The 20815-nt window shown below is 35.4% G+C and overlaps 1 protein-coding gene across 7 annotated transcripts in view; it reads left to right on the top strand.

The window, feature by feature from the left end:
- The window catches only part of MACROD2 (mono-ADP ribosylhydrolase 2), a 2104525-nt gene that overhangs the window by 526106 nt on the left and 1557604 nt on the right, over positions 1–20815 (top strand). For all 7 annotated transcript variants that reach the window (XM_055265233.2, XM_055265231.2, XM_055265236.2 and 4 more), the window contains exon 4: positions 4137–4166. In XM_055265233.2, coding sequence (XP_055121208.2) covers positions 4137–4166 — 30 coding nt within the window. The remainder of the gene's footprint in view (positions 1–4136; positions 4167–20815) is intronic.

The following is a 20815-nucleotide window of genomic DNA, read 5'->3' as shown; positions in this document are numbered from 1 at the left end:
GAATCATGCATGTGCTTGGGATTTTAATTTATCAGGTTTTTTCACACTTCCTACTTAAAGAGCTTCAAACTCTAGGGAATATAATGTATGCCATTCTGAAAGGTGGTATTTCAGCTTTTGTATCTTTGAGGATAACATGTTGTGAATGAAATTGCTGTTTTAAATAGAGCTCCTGGGGAAGTTTTTGCCAACAGTCCTTCTGATATCCCATGTGCTCTATTGTAATAAGAAAACAGAATAAATAAACTAAACTGGGTGGTCAGGAATCTGTTAGGATGAAAACAAGTATAATTTCCTTTATAATGATGAAAAGCAAACAAAACTCTGTACGAATAGTTTTAATCAATGTTTAAAGACTAGTTTCCCAGACTCTTGTGTGTTTGACAGATAGTCTTGGGTGGGGTAGAAATGGAGTGGAAAAACAAACAATTACTATGGAGATAATAAAAATTACTGGGCAAAAAGAAAAAAAATATTTGAAATACTTCTTCTTTTTTTTTTTTTTTTAAAGACAGAATCTTGCTCTGTTGTCCAGGCTGGAGTGCAGTGGCACAATCTCGGCTCACTGCCACCTCTGCCTCCCAGGTTCAAGTGACTCTCCTACCTCAGCCTCCCGGCTCATGGTTGACATGAGTTACCTCTCCCAGCATTTTTCATTTGTATTTTGAGAAAAACATAAATTAATGTGGTATTGAAAACTGCCGTGATCATTTTTCATTTAGGCTAATTATTCCAGGAAAGAGATTCCTATATTGTATTCACTTTTTTTGGTTTTAATACTTTAATAGTGAATATTTATAGCTGTAGAAATTTGATACTTTTAATTAAAAAATTTGAAACTAGGTTCAAATGAAAGAAAAAATTCTCATAAACTTTAAAAATGTAACCATTTATTTAGGGTATTAGAAATCAATTCTCCATATTTGACACTATCAAATTAGCTTCAGATAACCCGTTTCTTCATTTTGTGTTCATGTTGTTTTCACTTTGTAAACAGTAAAACTCCATCTCCTTGCATGAAGTTATTTTAGGGGGAAGAAAAAGTGCAATACACAGGTTCATTATCTTGTAATGGCTCATTTTAGTTTTGCATTGAATCAATCTTTGAGACAATTACTGTAACTTGATTTTTTCCTTCCCTCCACTGGTAATAAAAGAGACATTTTATTTCAGGGAAATATGAATTAAAATAGTCTTGCTTCATAAGCATGCTCAGAGAAGAGATTTTTTAAATGTTGTTTTAAAAATAGTGGCATCATGTTCATTAACTTCAAGTTTTCTTTGTTCCTTTTCTTCTTTTCCTTTTTCTGTGAAACTCAAGGATTAATAGGAAGCATGTCCAAAATTCCCTCTAGGAAGAAATTTAGATAGGGACATAAATATATTTTAGGCATTCTTAGTAAGCATTTCCAAATAAGCTTTAGGAGTTTCTTAAGTAATCTTTGATTTTATAGGAAGAAAAAGGGTCAAAGTTTGCTTTTTTCACACACTTCAGTAAACAAATCCCTCTTGTATTAATGAAGAAATTGACTAAACCTTCCAATTATCTTACTATTATAAAACATGTCTTGAAAATTTATTAGATGCAGGCCAAACCATTAAACTCAGACCTTGCCTTTAAGAAGCTTCCATCTAATTAGTATATATCTCAATTTATTACAGATAATGAAGTAGAAACTAAATTATTATTAATTTTAGACACACAAAAGTCATTTCACTTCTGTAAAATGGAAGAAGTAACATGAATCTACCTGACTGATGAATGTTGGATAACCAGTTATTAGAGTGCTTTGTGGAGGCAAAGTAATACTACAAATAACAATAAAGTTCACCTTTACTTGCGTATTTTTATGTCACTTTTGCTGAAGAAAAGTGCCTTGACATTTTTACTAATAAATTTAACTTTTTTGTTATTTTTTAGAGAATAGAAATGGATAAGATAGACAAATTTGATGGATTCCTTGGAAAAATCATTATTGGATTTATAGTTATAGGAACTTTTTTGAATATGATCAAGCAGTTTAAATTAAGATTCTATTACATGGATAGTAATACACATGGAATTACCTTAAAAGTGATTGTGTACTATGTAGAATATCACAATTTTGTAAAATAGTTCTATAGTGAAGTTAAAATGTTACTGGATATGCTTATGTAAAATACATGAACACACATTTGACATAAACTAACTTGATGATTGGCCAGAAGTGGAATTCCAATTCCTACACCTACCCATCCACCCACATCTATTGGACAAGTGCCTGGTTAAACAGATGGGCCTTGGGCTGTGCTCTCAAAACAGGCAACCTCCACCTTTATTGAGCAAAACATTGGATGAAAATAGACTATATTGTCTTATTGTGCTACTGAGCATGGTAATTTAAGTGAAGAGCTCCTATTTATTATTGTTGTTAGTTGTTAAAAATACCTTTTTCCTTATGAATGAATATGTGAAAATTGGAGGACAACAGATGGAGTCCCAGGGAACTGGAAAACCTATAGATAGGGAGGTAATTCTCAGTCAAATATGAAAATAAAAAGTCAGCAGGAGTGTGAAATTTCATGTGGTTTTATAAATGCATGTAGCTAAGATTTTAGAAAATGTTTGGTTTAGCCTACAGACATGGGTTGATCATGAAATTTCTCTTTTCCACTAAAGAGTGTGAGACCAAGTAGAATTCTCGAAGTCTGTCCTCATGCCCCTTCAATAAGTTACCACTTCAAAAGCTACAAAGCTGGATTCAGGGCAGGACCTTAAGTTCTGGCTACCGTCTGTGTAAATATCACACACTTACATGTGGTAAAGTCAGAGGGACTTGCAGACCTGAGTGATACTTATGACATCAGAAGTGAGTTTTGTTTATGGTTGATGAATGACTTTGCTACTTGGGCCATGTTTGTGACAAAAGCACTGAGGGCAATTAGCAAGAGTGACAGTTAGACAGTCCCATACTTGGAAGATTATATAAGACTAAATTTGACACTCTTAATATTGACATATCAAAAATAGCATCTGGTCTCTATGTATTTTCATGATATTCTCTTTAATGTAACAACAATCAGTAAGCTATCACATATCTAACCTCATGGAACTATGAATATGGGCATTTGTTCTTCAGATGATCCATTATTTATTGATTGAATCATTAACAATGATATTTGCACCTCTTAAATTATGAAATGGGTGGTCTGTGGGCAGCATGCTAAAATTCAGGTAAAAGGCTTCCTACTCCTTTTTCCTAAATTATTTTTTTAGTCTTTTGGTAACTCAGTTTTCACAAAGAAGGGGAGTTTGGTTGCTACCTACTTTCCCTGTAGTACTGCTTGGCTATTTTTTAGTGGCAAGAAATAATTCCTGTGATACTTAAGAACTCTATGGAATAAAGCTCAGTATAGTGTATATTGAATTATGCTTTCTGGTTATTATATTTGGATAAATTTAGGCATAAGGTTGTTTAATACTTCAGCAGAAACCTGCAATGGAACTTCCTAAATATTTGACCTTGTGAAAGAAATCCAAATGGAATTGTTTTATATTTTTTTAGCTCCTATAAATGTGTGTGTGGGGTTAATAAATAAATAGGTAAGAAATAGCACAGCATTGTTTAACATTTATTTCTTTCCTCAAAATAAAAAAGTTAATAGAAAAAGTAATAAATTGTTATTATTTAAGAGTTATTTCTTACTGCAAAATGTTTTGTGATAGCTTTGTTTCATTGTGTTTAACTTAATTTAAATTACCATAATACTTTTTTGTTACATTGTCCTTTGAAATCATTGAAATTGGCTAAATAATATTGTTCTATTCTACTTGATAAAATGGAGAGCTCAGAAGATTAATTTAGATACAGAATTGAGAATAAAACAGTCTCAATTTGTGCTTAATTTTATTAGAAGGAAATATATTATAAAAATAGCCATTTGAAGAGAAAAAATATAAAAGTAGTGAAATATTTTAATTTTCAAACTTTCATAAAATAGTAATACAGGCTGTCTTTAAATGAAAGTAAATATTTTGTGTTTATGTATGTATATGAGACATATGATCATTATCAGCTTTATCTTGAATTACTCTGATATACTATATTTCTTATACATATTATTTAATGTCTTCTGTTGTGTTTTGTTTTAAACAGCAAATGCCAGTCTTCTTGGAGGAGGAGGTGGTAAGTCCTGAACATCACTTAACTTAAAATACATTTTTATTGTTATACCAACTATAAGATATTTAGTAAGTTCTGTGACACTTAAAAGAAAATTAATTTTGCTGTAGTCATCAACCACAAAAATGTTAATCTTCCAAAAATAATTTATAATATAAATACCTTGGTTTGCTTAAATGTTATTTTAATTGACTTCGAGATATATACAGTACTGTTTTCTTCTTGTCAAACTTTGTATTTCTACTTTTGGCATAAGGTGTCACAGCTATAAGCTATATGAACACACGTGTAATACATGTACTCTGTATGTACAGAGTAACTATGTACATATTTACAGAGTTACTTTTAATATGAATTCTAAAACAACAGTACATTTGGAGGCTGTGGTTTCTTTTTCCACTATAATGACTTTCTTTTGCTTTTCATGACTTTGTAGCCTGAGAGCTTAATATATCAGCCACTTACTTTGAAAAATAAAAAAGAAATTACTGTTGACATTCTGCTTTTTCTTTCCACTCAGAGGAGAAAGAGAAGGAGATCAAAGTGAGCTGAGGGAGACAGAGATTCCTGTACTGGGAATATTTTTGATACTAAAATCTTGTAACTGTTTGTATTTTTATTTCTAGGTTAGGAAGATGAAAGCTTTCATAGTCCCAGTATATATAATATAGTAGGAGAGAAAAAAGTATACAATTAGAACAGAGTTCTTCTCATATAAGGCCCAGATGGACATAACTATGTTTGTTTTCTCTTTCCCTGTCACTCTCTTTCTTCCTTCCTCTCTTGCTCTTTCTTTTTTCTTACACACAGTTGAAATAGATGGGATTGTGCAGAGCCTTAGGCTTTCATCAGGAGGTTTCATTGTAATTTTTATTTGGAAATTAAACATTTAACCTTTGTTTCTCTGTAAGAACAACTGATTTTTAAAAAGCAGAATCTTGGAAATAAGAAAAATAGAAAAGTGTTTGAACTAGAAAATGCTCTTCATATTATCACATGTCAATGCATGTTCTATACCAGAGTATCATGAAAAGAGTGTGGGATTTGAAATTGGACTTACTGTGTGGAGACCATGAAAGCATTACTAAATATCTCCAAGCTTCAGTTACCTCATCTTTAAAGTATGAGTATAATATTAACTATCTAAAGTATTTATTGGGAGAATTAAACAAAAATATCTGCCAAGTAACTAAATAATAGAACAGTGGAGGATTCATACATGTCTATTTCTTTTCTTCTTTCCTAAGTTATTTTAGAAAATTTGAATCTGTAGGATGTTTCATTGCACTTGTTATTGTATTTGGGGGGAATTAGAATGGAAAATTTTCCTTAGGAGTTGAATTCCCAGTAATTTTTTCTCTGTGTCTCTTATAATAGGTGAAGAAAACATTATTAAGATAAATTGTCCATAGTGCTGATTTTCTTACAAGATATATTAGTATTTTGAGAAACCTCACGAATATTGTTAATAGCATAGAGGAAAGTTAAAATTCAGTCTATGTAAACACATTCATCAAGTTAAAACAACAAATTAGGTGCACGATTCAGTTATTGCTTTTGAGGGTTTCAAAAAATTGACGTGACTAATTATATTAGTTAAAATCACTTTAGCCACTGTAACAGAAAAAGTAAAAAACATTAAAATCCAAAATAACAGTAGTTTAAAGGAGATAGAAATTTATTTCTGTCTTATGTAAAGGTAGTCTAGATACAGGCTGGAATGGTTGTATGATGAATCAGACTCGGCTCTTACTTTTCTGTTCTTTCCTAGTGCATGGCTTTCATACTAAGATGACCTCAGGGTACAGGATGGCTGCTGGAGCTCTAGCCATCATAAATATGGTACAGGTCAGGAGAAGCAGGAAAGGCAAAACATGAAAAATTGGGCTCCCAAACATGAGTCAGTTTTCTTTAAGCAGATTTCCCTGGAATCCCACATTGTCTTTGAATCTGGCCAGTATTCATTCCTAGCATGCAGTCTTTTATTCCAAGAAGCAATGCACTCATCAGAAAGAATTACTGTTCTGTTTACTAAGGAGGAAGGGGAGAATGGAGGTTGAGGAAAACAGTGTAATGTACCTGCCATGGTGGTTACCTCTATATTGTCAAACTGATTTCTTTAAATATATGTATGTATTGTTGGTGTGTATAGAACTGATTCTAGTGATTTGGCTTATATTTTCTTATGATTCCTCTCTCCTCTGTGAGAAGATTTATGAATTTCCAGCAATGATAAGACATTCAGGAATAGGCCAACCCAGTTTTCTATTTAGCTAAAGTCTTTATTTTAGTGACTTCCTCTAGATGGTTGATTTTGCTCAATTTGTCACGATTTATAATTTTTGAATAATAAAATTAGCAACTCAGCATCATCATAAAGATAAATTATAAGTATTTAAGATGGTTGTAATTTCTTTCATTAAAGTAGGTCATTGACAGGTTTAAATTTATTTATGCACCTCTGGAGATGTCAAGATTGCTCTAAAACACATGTCTGATTTTTGGAAAGCTGCATTTAAAAATTAAATTTAAGGAATATTTTTAGCCTTCTCTGAGCTGATTTTTGACCTTCTGATTCTATGACAAATCTTTTTAATCCTCTCAGTGATATTTGTAAAGTAACAGCTAGTAATCATCTAATAAGAAGCAATTGAATTGATGTAATTCTCTTGGATTTAATCAAACAATTCCTTTTTTCAACATGAATTAATATCCCTTCAAAGGTCTCTCAAGAAAATAATTTTTTAATTGACTAAACAATTTGATCAAGAAAATTTGACACCACATACAAAAATAATAATGGGACCTAAGTCCCCTTCTTTAGATCCTCAGCAGGGCTTCCCCCATATTCTATATGAGTAGTATCTGAGTGTGAAATGTAGACAAAATTATTATATGCAAAATTGTATTAGCCATAAAATCTTAGCATTTTGTTGTTCTTTTTTGAGTGCTTACCACCAATAAGACTGATCTCCTGAAAGACTTAAAAAATGGTCACATATCATCTTCTCAGTGCTGATTTTAAAGTGAGAGATTTACTTTACGTTGATGTGAATTTTCATCTTTGAGCTAGATATCAATCTTTCTATGAATGTATTGCCACTGACTGCAGTTCATTGTAATGAGCATAGGTGGTGTAATTACTTCTACTCAGTCATTTCAGTTAAAATTTGGTAACTTTTACCAATTTTACCAATTTGCTTGGTAAAATTGATCACTTCTGTTTTTATTTTCTAGATAGGTTGAAGGCAGAGACAGCTATGTACTAATTTCTTAATTTAATATATAGCTGGTCTGTAGTGACTGAATTGTACTTCTCAGGAAGCATTTACATTAATGTTAAAAATCTTTGAAGTTCTGTTAATTTTTTGACAAACTTTCCATTATTATTACCAACAGTATCCTGTATATTATTTTACCTATTGTTATTTTAATGGTTGAGAGAAACTTCTTCAAGGTTAGGTAGCTTATAGGGCAAAGTTGGAATGAGAAGACAGTGTTCTTGACTGCCACTCCAGGGCTCCTTGCCCTGGCACTATGGTTTTTAATATGCCTCTGCTCTCCAGGTTTGCTTTTCTATGCACAGATGGGTAATTCTGTTTACACCAGGAAAAATAAGTGAGAGGACAGAAAAACGTCGTTAAGATATGGATGTTGCATTCCTTGGCTTATTTTCACAAGTCTCAAGATCTATTGATAGCTTGAAAGTCGATACAATGGCACTGTCTTACAGTACTCTTGGATTGCTGCCCAGATTCATATACTTTTTTGTGTATTTGAGATTCAGTCTTAGAAGACATTGCATGTTAGATACATGTTCACCCATCTGTAATAAGAATGTTGTACATGCACAAGATCCTGTGATGCTGGTACTTTTGGAATATGTAGTAAAATATAAATCATTGTAGCCAGTCTTAAATTACATAAAGAAGTAGAATTAGAAAGAAAAATCAGAACTAAAGAGCTAATTCCTCACTTCCTTTTGGATCATCATATAATAGGAACAAAATTTACAGTCTCTTACTTTAGATATCTTTTCTTTTTCATTGACATAATAGTTAGCACAAAACTAGAACCTGCTGATAGAACCCAAGCAGGATATTGTTCATGGGATGTGCTTCCTCCTCCAGTCTGTCAAAGCACTTGAGGGATAATGCTAGACATTTAAAATGACGGCTCCTGACAGAGTGGTAACTTACTGTCTTTTGTACACATAGCTTTATGACTGCCATTTTAATCATATATACATACACATAGATAAAAAATAAACATATATATTTGTATCAATGCTGTAATTTGATACCTTATTCCTGAGTTGATTCTGTGGCAGGTTAATAGATAAGTACTGTTGTCTAATAAGCAAGTGCTGTTATCTATGCAGTCAGCCCCAGCTGCAATGCATGCAAAGCCATTTGTCCAACGCAAGAACAGAGAGGACACTGTAAGCCTTCCCACCTCTGATGGCTTCCTGCTCTCCTTCTGCCCCTTAGAGTAGGCCCAAAGATGGACAAGGTTCAGTGCCTTGTGTTAGTACCTGCCCCTCTAATCTCCCTCATTTCTGATTTGGACAGTTCTACTTGCAGAGAGGATTCATAATGCTTGTCTGTTATTAATGTTCCTTCATACAATGAGGCTGTTTTTGTGACGTACCAAAATGCATGCTTGAAAAAGAATAAAATTATAACCGGGGTCATAGGTGCACCAAAATCTCAGACTTTGCCATTACACAGTTCATCCATGTAACTATAAAACACTTGTACACCAAAAGCTATTGAAATAAAAAAAAAAGAAAAAAAAAGAGTGAAATCATAAACCATGTGCTGCTATATCATAGATAGTATTTGTGCATCTCCATACACCCATCATCTGTTTCTAAACTCAAACACACATATGTGCATACATTCATTCAGCAAAGATTAATTGAGTCACTGTTGTTTGTCAGTATTGATTATTGATTGGGCAATAAACACAGCCTTTTCCCTGTGGCCAATCATGATCCCTGTTCAGCTGAATTATTAGAGCAATTATAGTTGTCTACATCCTTTCGGATGTTCCAAGGATTCTGCTGGCTTGGTCTTTTGAGTTAAAATGATGCGTTAACATTAATAGAATGGGCATTGGATGCCTTCTTTAAAAGGCAGAGCAGATATCCTGAAAACAACTATTTTCACAAAAAAATCTGAGTTGCTAGCCAGAATTCCTAACATGAAGAGCAATGTATTTAAAGGGCTTTTTGAGCGTGTTTAAGAGGGAATGATTTAATAAATTTTGTCTTAAACATTCACAAGCAGAGTGGAGCGCCCTCTCACCCTCCCTCCACATACACAACGGCTTTCCCAGCATATATCACTCCAGCGCTCAACATCCTGCAGTGATTCTGTTTCACTCTTGTTAAACCTCTAGATGTGGCCAGGCTTCAGGCATGCTGGGAGGAATCTAGGATAGCAGTCAGCAGGGAGGGACTGAGGCAGTTTACAGAGGGTAGAGTGTTGGGGGTTGCCCCTCAGGAGAGTCAGTCAAGCATGGCTAGTAGTGAGTTTGCCAGCTGGCCTGTGCTCAGCAGGGGAGGGGCCCCAGCCATGGGCCTGGGGAACAGCAACAGCCTCTCAGTCCTGAGAGAGAGCAGCATGGCAGGAGAAATTCAGGGGCTCTGGCCTTTTTACTCAGGCAGGGAGCAGAGATGCAGGAAAGGATGTGATGCTAAACCACAGAAAATAGGGTTTAAATATGAACTGCCTCGGGCAGGCATGGTGGCTCATGCCTGTAATTTCAGTACTTTGGGAGGCCAGGGTAGGAGGATTATTTGAGCCCTGGAGTTTGAGACCATCTTGGGCAACATAGTGACACCTCATCTCTACAAAAAATAATCAAAAATTTGCCAGGTGCGGTTGTGCATGCCTGTGGTCCCAGTTACTTGGAAGACTGAGGTGGGAAGATCACTTGAGCTCTGGAGGTTGAGGCTGCAGTGAGCCATGATCACACCACTGTACTCCAGCCTGGCCATCAGAGTGAGACTGTCTCTTAAAAAAAATCTTGACTGCCTTAGGTGGGATTGATCCTGGGCACTGTGTGTGGATAAGCCTGCTAAAGGAGGCCAGGAGGCCCAGATATGAGGAAGAAGAGGGAAGGTGGTTAGGGACCAGGAGCTAGGCCAGGTCTGACAACACTGAGTTACACACTGAGCCAACCTACCTTTGCCCTCCCTCCATCCCCCCTCCCCATCTTCTGTCCTCCCTCCCTCCTGCCTCCCTTCCTTCTTTACTTTCTTCCATCCTTTCCCTGTTTCCCTCCTTCTTTCCTTCTTTTCCTTTTCTCTTTCTCAGTCAACAGCAACTACTGATTACCTCTTGTTTACTAGCCTTGAAATCAGTGTAGGTAAGATTCTTAGAACTAAGTGCAGCCAGAGGCATAAGTACTTATTTACACATTAATATCTTAAGAACTAAATAGATTCTTCATGCAGGGAAAATGAAACAGAACAAAGGAAGTCAACAGCTTATAGTGGTCAGGGAAGGCTTCCCAGAAGAGGTGACACGGGAGCAGTCTTGAATGATGAGTAGTAGTTTTCAGGAAGCAGAAGGTCATGATCTATTCAGATGTATTTCCTTCCTCTTCTTTGCTGTAGAGATCTTGCTCTGCCATCTCCTCTCTGTTCTGCCATCATATCATCCAGGCCTTGGTTAAGCTGTATTCTTTGACAGTCCCAGCATGCCATTTAAAATGGAGTGAAAAGTGTTAGGGCAGAACTGAAGAAAGGAACTCTGGTGCTGGTGATGTGGGTAGCAAACCTCCATCAGAGCAACCTGGGCAAAGTCTGGTGGTCATCGCCAGTGCGAGCTCCTCCCTGCTTTACTTTCTCTTGTGATTACCTCAGCTGCTTCTCAGTCTAGGGACCATCTCTACAGCTGCTCACTCCAGTTGGATTTCTAGTATGTGTTTTCTTCATTCCACATGAACTTGTCTGGTTCTTGCTCTTAAAAGTTTAACTTAGCCCTGGTTGCTCTAATCTTGCCTGCTGTTTGTCACTAAGCCTTCCAGATGCTCTTCCTGGTAGAGGAAGGTGAGGTGGGGAGGGTTCAAAATCCAAGCCATGCATCTGCTTTGAACTCGCCTATTGTAATGGCAATTCCAAGGACATAATTTGTTTATTGCACTTCCAACTTTGGTTACTGTGATCCCTTCATTCTAAAACTAAACTTCAAAGTTATTCATCACGTTTACTACACATGCTCCCACTTCTAAGTGAACCTCCCTGTTGAAAGGGCAATGCTATGCAGATTAAATGCTCCTTCTCATTGTAGCCATACCTGAACCTGGAAGTGTGTATTCCGCAATTAAGGCAGAAACTTCCTGAGAGTGGGTAATTTCATATTCATCTTTATAGCCCTGGCTCATTCTATCACATATAGTAGGTGCTTTGAGATATTACTGTCTCTCATCCTGGATTCTCAACATGTTTATATAGTTCGGTTTTGACCACTTTACTTTGGAAAGTTAATCTCTTTATCTTCAAATGATTTCTAAATGAAAAAAAACCCAAACTTCAGAAATGCTTATAACAGGCAACCTGAGGATTATATTCATATTTATATGTAATTATTTTTATCATAGTATTATCTTTTATTTTTAAAAAGTTTGTATAGCCAGGATCTCATAATTTTCTTTAAATATATTTACTTTAAATGGGCAATAAAGAGAATAATATGTAATTGAATAGATGGGGAAATGAAATACAGAGAATTTACATTCTATAGATCACATGGGAAGAGGGAAAGCCTATTGTTTCATTCATGTTTTACCATATTGAGGGTATTTAACCAGTTATATCATTCTCCGTTTTCATAGTTTGATTTTAATTTATTAGTAATTTGTCTTTTACGTACAAGTAACTTGTCAGTGATATCATATTACTAATATGTATACTAGTGTTATCCTACAATACATTTCTATTTTTTTTAGCTTCAATAATAAAGAAAAATTATATGTGTTGGTGTTCTTAACTGGATACTATTTTAAGGTCACTTGTTTCCATTTTGCTTTTGATTTTTAGAGTTTGCCTTTTTAAAATCAGTTTTATAATTGGTATGTATTATTTATATTTGTATGTTTCATAATTAACTCTTTTGAAAAAAGTAGAGGTTTAGTCATTCTTTCAGAAAATGTTGAGATTAGCAAATCATGCTCAAAGATAGGAATTAAAGGTTGTAAAGGAAAAAAATAAAAATAATGGAAGCCCTCTTTTCAGAAGTGAAAATACGTTGGTAAAAATTCTAGGCTCTTACACGTTCTCTCACTGTGTCGGGCTAGCTAAATGATACCCAAACGGTTGGAAGTTCAGATGATATCTATAAACAAATATGTCAAAGTTAGGAAGTACTCTAACAGGTGCCAGGATATGTCTACATATCTTCCTAATTATATAGTAGCTATCGTATAATGCTTGTGTAGCTTATCTACTTGTGTTAAAGGTAATCTTTTTAAAACTATAAAAAAGAGAAGTTTATTGAGTTTCTGATTTAAATATCTCTCATCCGCAAAGAATCTCTGAATGTGACTTGTTGGTACACATTAGGAAACAAATTTCAAGCAAAATACTGCAGGTCAAGCCTGTTATGTTTTGGGATGACTACATTACATTCCTTCAGTTTATGGCAAAGAATTTTTTTTTAACTGTATCTGATGTAGCTCCACAGTAATACAAGGTGGGGCAATTTCTTAGGGAGCCACTTTTATAATCTTTTTAGTTTTTGGCACTGTTAAGAATCCTCTTCTTCATTTACCCCTCAAACTGAAGATACTGTAGGGATGAATGAATCTGGCCAGTTCTTGATGTCAACAAATTCAAGATCTCCAGGGTCCTGTCACAGGCACTATGGGTCCCTCAGGTTACATGATCCCTTATTGCTGCAGCTCTGTCTTTGGTCAAGAGTCATTATTTTTTTAATGAGTTAGGACAAATTTATTGTTTTGTATACTAGCTTCCTGTTCTAAAATGATGGTTATAATGGTACCTAACTACTTTACAGGTGTGGAATAACTAATTGCCCACTGTAAAATGTTTTTCAACTACAAAGTGTTAGATAAATGAGTATTACTCTAGTTGTCATTGTTATTAATGTTATAGTGTAAATCTCAAAGATGAAAGTTGCTGGATAATTGCAAGATATGATGATGGTGTATCCAAATAAAGGGAATAACCTGAATTGTTGGATAACACAAATCCAGATATCTGTGTGTAGTAGAAGAGAGTTTCTTTTACAGAAAGATAATATAGATAGCTGTGCTTTAATTAACCCCTCAAAAATCTGAGGATTTTACATACAAATATGGATAGAGGAATATTTTAACAGTAGTTCATTTCATCGGTATGTATAGTAGTCATCATAAGGAAGCGTCTTTCAAGTATTTAAATGCCCAGAGTCAAAAATAATTATATACTAGAATATGAGGAATTCCAGCTTCGTGCAACATTACCGGTCTAGGAGAAGGTGAACTTAATGTAGTCTTCAGGACAGGACATGTGATGAGGCCATCTCTTAAGGTATGTGAAAGGAAGCCAGAAGCAGTAGCATTTTTCTGTTCAGGCACATGCTTGGCACTGGGGAGGAACAAGGGATCCCACAAAATAGAGTTAATGGCCCACCCATGTGTATGTCCAGCAGGCAGTCAGGCCTGGAAAAAGAAGTAGGGAAAGAAAAACCTAGCAGAAGCTTAGCGTACACAAGGGAAGGGTGGTGCTGCAACCTGGAAGGTGACAGGGAAGACCAGGTATCCTCATGGGGGCACCTGACCCTGAGTTTAAATGGCAGCAGGAGAGACCTGGAAATAGTCTGGAGCCCACTGAGGTCACTATACAGACTCCAGGTCTGAAGGGTGACTCAAGTCATATTAGCTCAGAGAAGGTTGAGGCTGCTAGAGAATCTGAGTCTCCAAAACTGGCTTTGGGAGTGGGGCTGAATGGAGCTTATGCATGGGGAGAATCAGTGGATTCAGCTATGAACAACTGGGAGAGAGATGCAAGAAGACTCAGAAATGTACAATATTGGGACGTTCTCTAGGAGAAGATGGGCAAGAAGTGATGTCTGAGGAGTTGTAGCTAAAATACTCTCTCAGCTTCTGCCACATGGTTATTTCTGACCAACAAAAAGCTCTCAGAAATAGCCGTGAGGGGCACAAAGCCCTCACTAGGCTAAAAATGCACTAACTCTGCAACTTCCTAGATGCTGAACACACCAAAGGCCTCACACTTACAGATGTGGTATGATGTCCATGCCTGCAGGGTCAGCTTTGCAGGACATAGACCAAAAAGACTTTTACAAAGCTCTAGGTTTCATTTCTAGCATGATTGGGAAAAAGCATAATTTTCTAGTCAGATTTTGTTAAACAAGGACTAATTCTACATCTCCATTAGTACAAAAGCCTTGCTCTATCATTAGATTATCTCTACTTAAGAATCTTCTGGCAGGCCCCTCTGCATGCCCTGGATGGTTGGGCACTATCCCTACTGTGTCTGCATCAAAGTCAGTGCATTTTCTCAGGTAACTATCTCTCTTCCCCCTAAGATTACAGATTTCACAATTACATGGACTGTTTCTATTGTGTTCACTTGCTGAAACCTCAGAATCTTGTAGAAAATTTGACATATAATAGGCACCTACCAACTAGCTGTTGGACAGGTGGCTAAAGAAATGATGGTAGTAACTAACCTTTATGGGGTGCTGATCTGTGCCAGGAACTGTGTAAGAATGGCACATACATTATCTATGTTAATTATCTCAATATTCTGAGTAGACAGATACTATTATTCTTCTCATTCTACAGGTGGAAGATCAAAAGCTCAGTGAGGTTAGGATGAATAAAATATTAGGAAGACCCAGTATTTAAACTAAGACTCTCTCCAACTCCAAATCCCCATCTTTTAATCATTGTACTGTAAGTTCATGGGTTCAAATTAACTTAGTATTACTTATGGGAATAAGGAGTATATCCATGGATTTATATGTCTCTAAACCTTCCTATTCTGATTTTTTTCTGGGCAACAGGTTTTCTTCTTTGAATTTCCAACTCATCCTTATGTCTAATTCTCATCCTCTGGAAGTAGCTTTACCCCTCAGAGTTATTTCCTGGGAATAGAAGAATCAGTGGTGCTAAGCTAGGAATTTCTAGGCTTGTCTCTCCTTCTTTCTCAGTTGAATGTGCTACAGTATCTGTTCTTTAACCTTAATTCTGATAAAATAGTATTTTCAATAATCAGAAATTCTGAGGATTTTGTTGTATTTATAAATAACAGAAATAAACTATAAAGTTGAAGTCCTCTTTTACTTCTTTTCTCAATTCCATTTTTCTTTCACACAATCGTTATCATTTGGTGTACAACTTTTTATTTGTCATAGTTTTATATACATATATATCTGCAAATAACAGACAATATTGTTTAAAAATGTTGCATAAATATATTATGGGCATTCTAAAATTTGTTTATATTTTATTTTATTATTTTGCTAAGCATTGTTTAAAAATGTATTCATGTAGACATAGAAACCACTAATTACAAAATGATTAAGGATACTTTTGGTTTAATTGAGAATGGCTTTATGCCTATAAAATTCAGCTCTGTTTTTGAAAAGTAGCTTTTAGGAACATATGTACCAGTTATACAACAATATATCTTCATAGTCCTGGTACAGCTAGTCTTTCTAATGAAGATGATAAAAGTGGGAAAATTTGAAGTATGTACAGTATATAGTTTTGGAAGGCAGCAGCAGTACTAAATCTCAACTCCCACAAGTTTAGATGTGCCAGGGTAGTATATCTGGATAGTATTTAGATTGATGCTCTTAAATCTGTCTAGTGTTTCTTTGCATATATCAAGGAATACCTCTTTTTGACCTAAAATCTTTTATGCAAATCTTTATACCCAAATGCCAATGGTTAATTCATCCTTTAAAAAATAATACAACTTTGATAAAACACCTAGAAAGTTCTTATGTTTGTCTCTTTTCCCTTGAACAGGGAGAAGAACTGTATTACAAGTATTATCTTAAATATACTCTGAATTAATGGTTCTAAAATTTGAATGTGCATCAGAATTGCCTGGAGGGCTTGTTAAAACACAGATTACTGGGCCTTATGCCCAGAATTTCTGTTTTAGTAAGTCTGAGGTGAAGTCCATGAATTTGCATTTCTAACAAGTTCCCTTTTAATGCTGACCCTGCCAATCTGGGGACCACACTTTAAGAATTACTGCTCTAAATAAAAGGGGACTTTAGGTTATGGCAGAGTGAGGAGATTGGTAAATCCTCTCTCCAAAAAAAGCAGCTATAAGGCTGGACAAAAAATCCCCAACAAAATAAAATCATAACCATTTTAGTACTCTTAACATCTAAATAGAATATAACAATTTGAGAAGGATTTATGCTTCAAAAACTGCTGAACTTCATAGTTGGAATCTATGGCAACCTTGCGCCCACCCTCTCCATTTGGTTATGTGGAAAATCTGCAAGGGTTGGGAGGGTTGGGGGGTGGGCAGGTTGTGCTTCTGTAGTCAAACAAGATTCATAGACTTTGAGTGGTGAGTGATTAATACGCCCCGAAGAGTTGTCAATGAAAGTGATGATCTTGGCCAGATGAGGGCCAAAAACCTGAAGTTATGGTTGTGATTGGGACCAATATATTTCTGGCTACCACTGAGCACATGCACAGTGGAGACCAAAGAGACCCTAAGCTTTTTATATACTCTTGTCCAACCCTGAGGCTGTATACATTTGCATAGGAGGCACAAAAGGCCAAGAAGAATATAAAAGCCAAAGAAGACTTGTAAATGGCCTTAACCGTGGAATGCACTTCCCTACCCATATAAAGATCTGTAAACAGAGAATGGAAGTCTATCTGGCTCAAGATATTTGTGCAAAAGGACTATCCAGTCATTGGCTGAAAACTTAGCTACAATGAATCAGGAGTAAACCTTGGGAAGCCAGAATTAAAAATAAAAAACAAGAATAAAATAAAATCCAGGCGAAGACGTCAGAGACTGCTGATCATGAAGGAGATGTATTTTACAGATTTAAGCCTGGGTAAGTTACCAAACAACCCCAAAACCTTCCAGCACCGATAACTTTCGGATAAAAAATAATCGTGTTCCCGCCAGGCCTGGTGGGTCATGCCTGTAATCCCAGCATTTTGGGAGGCTGAGGTGGAAAGATAACGAGGTCAGGAAAGCGAAACTGTTTTGGCTAACACAGTGAAACCCTGCCTCCACTAAAAAATACAAAAAATTAGCCGGGTGGGGTGGCACGTGCCTGTAGTCCCAGCTACTCGTGAGGCTGAGGCAGGAGAATCACTTGAACCTGGGAGGTGGAGGTTGCAGTGAGCCGAGATCACGCCACTGCACTCATGGAACTCCAGCCTGGGTGACAGAGCGAGACTCTGTCTCAAAAAAAAAAATTAATAATAATCATCGTGTTCCAGAGTTGCGATACTGTATTATTCAAAACACTTTTAAAAAATGGGACATTCAAATAAATGGGAATCTGTGACTAGTATTTAGAGAGAAAAAAACAGTCAAAAAGTAGAATGGTGATTACCGTAGACCAGTGGGGGTGAAGAAGGAATAGGGAGTTATTATTTAATGGGTACAAGGTTTCAGTTTGGGAAGATGGAAAAAGTTCTGGAGATGCAGGGTAGTGATGGTTACAGTTGAGTTTTGACCATTATTTCTTCAAATATTTATTCTCTTTCTTTCCTCTCTTTCTGGGGCTCCTGTTACATATATGTTGTAAAAAAATATGCAAATAAACAGGTACTTGTGACTAAAACTCAGGAAGTAAAAACAGCTGAAAAGTAGAATGGTGATTACCAGAGACCAGTGGGGTGAAGAAGGAATAAGGAGTTATTATGTAACAAATCAAGGTTTCAGTTTGGGAAGAAGAAGAATTTCTGGAGATGCAGAATTGTGTAAATGTCTTCAATGATACTGACCTGTACTATTGAGAATGGCCCAAATGGCCAAGTTTGTGTTGTATATATATATATATATTTACCACAATAAAAGATGTAGACGACAGAAACTATGACTGAACGCCTCCAGATGTTGGATTTAGCAGACAAAGATTCCAGAGAATTATATTATATTGCCATTTTAAATACAGTTAAGAAAGTGAAAGATACGTACATTTAAGGAATTAAAGGAAACTGTCACAACAATGAGTCAATAGATTCTCCATTCCCCACTATGTTGATAGCCATAAGGATGGTGGCCCATGTCCGTGATACAGTTTGCTGATGCTGCAGGGAACAACATGGACCTTGTTTTTCTATGATTGAGTGCACTGGCCTGTTTGTTGTCGCCCTGAGAATCAGCCCAGGGGCTTGCCTTTGTTTTACTCAACTCAGAAATTTCTGAGGGCTGGAGTGGCCTCCTGAAAGTATTTAAAGGCAAATATACTAGCTACAGCCACCTGATACAAGGGATGTGAAATCGTGCAAACATTAGACATACAGAAAAGCCTGGGAAAGAAGAGGCATGGAGGGAGAGAAGTGATTTGAAAGGCTTTCACATGTGCCAGGAAAACTACAAAGCCACAGATAAGCCCAGGGCTGAATGCATCTTCAGAATAGACTCAAGAAACAAGAGTTTCACCTCTGGTTCACCTTTAGGATCAGTGAAAACAGGAAGTGAAGGCTAAGGAAGAGTTATAAATAGCCTGAATAAGTATTGAAGAAATTCCTCAACATACAGTCAGTCTGCAAAGATGGGAGATTTTCTTTTCTCTTCTTTTCTCTTTTCTTTTCCTTTTCTCTTTTTCTCTTCTCTTCTCTTCTCTTCTCTTCTCTTCTCTTCTCTTCTCTTCTCTTTTCTTCTCTTCTCCTTTCTGCTCCTTTTCTTTTCTTTCGGCTCTAGGCATTTAAGCAAATACCTGTCAAATTGTTATTTGACCACTAAGCTAACAGAGCAGAGACCTCAGTGACCACACTTAACAAAGAACACAATCTTCATTTAAACGGTTTAGAAAAATCACTGAACAATCAAAACCCATGACAGTGGCCAACAATAAACCCAAGGGAGGGAGAGAGAGCACAATCTGATTTTCAGAGATTTGACGTTAGAATATTTAAACTTCACTTTTCATCAGAAAATTACAAGGCAAGCACCTCCTTGTTCCAGGCACTGTTCTAGGTAGTAGCCATATACGTATGAACAGCGTGGACAAAAATCCTTGTTCTTGTGAAGTTGGCATTTTATTAAATAAATATATTTATTCACTAAGGCCTTAATTTTTCAGCATCTTATTATGGTAATTTTCAAACACATAGAAAATTAAAACAATTACACAGTGAATTGTTCATATGTTTACCACCCAGATTCTACCATTGACATTTTACTATATTTGTCCTATCTTATGTCTATCCATGTAGCCATCTATTTATCCATCTACCAATCCATCCTTTTTGCTTATAGCATTATATTTAAGACCACACAATGAAAACAACCTAAATGTTCAATAGTAGGGGATTCGTTAAATAAATTTATGTATTTGCACTCAATGGAATCATGTGCAGCCATTAAAACTAATAATTTTCAGACTGAGGAAAATCTGTATATAGTTTTAGGAGAAAGAGCAGGATATTAAACTACTGTGTATTTTTATTTTAACACTATATAACAAGCTATACAAATCAAAAGAACCATAAGCTATTATAGAAAAAGGAAGGATACATTATCTGTTAGGCTAGAGGGTTTTTTGCAACCATTTTTTTCTTTCCCCTTTTTTTGATTTTCATTAATGTTGTTACTGCGTTATTTATTCGATACATACATTTACAATTTTTTAATTGGGACAATAAAATCATTAACTGTAATGTGCCTCCAAACTATTCAGCAGGACATGGAGAAAATTGTAATATATTTGATTAACTAATTGCATATTGGATATTTTCTAGGGCCTAGATATACAAAGATGAATAAAATGAGCTATTCCTTGCCCAATAGAAGTTCACAGTATGTTAGAGACTATATATCTCCATAAAAGAATAAGTATATGATGAACAATAATTGTGCTGTGTATATTATGTAGTGATTAAGAGTGGATTTTGAACTGATTCTTTAGATTTGCTTCCAAGACCCATTTCATATCAGCCGTTTGATATTTGGCAAATTATTTAACCTCACTTTGCCTGAGTTTCTTAACTCTAATGAAGTTAAAAATACTTCCTACTCCTCACATTTATGTGAGGATTAAATGAGTTAATACAAGCTAAAAGCTCAGAATAATCTCTGGCACATTATAAATAGTAAACAAGTGTTAGCTGTTTAGTTATTATTTTAAATATTAACATATTGTTAAGATTTAATATTAATATATTGGTATTAAGATTCTATAATAAGTTAGATTTTTCTTCAGAACTTCTACTGATTATGTATTTATACATATTTTAGTGCATATATGCTGATACAGTGAAGTAAAGGTAACATATTTATGTCTGGATGATCAGATATTAAAGTTGCAAATTTTACTTCAGCCCAATATATTTATATTCCCTTTTAAAAGTCTTTATTGGCAAAACATAGTTAAAATATTCCAACCCTTAGAAACATAAGGTGGAACTTATTTCTAACTTAAAAATTATTTAAGACTATTTTAGGGTACAGATTG

The sequence above is a fragment of the Symphalangus syndactylus genome, chromosome 24 (genome assembly GCF_028878055.3).
Source record: "Symphalangus syndactylus isolate Jambi chromosome 24, NHGRI_mSymSyn1-v2.1_pri, whole genome shotgun sequence".
NCBI lineage: Eukaryota > Metazoa > Chordata > Mammalia > Primates > Hylobatidae > Symphalangus > Symphalangus syndactylus.
Note: the sequence above shows the minus strand (reverse complement) of the source record. Positions and strands in the feature narration are given on the sequence as shown.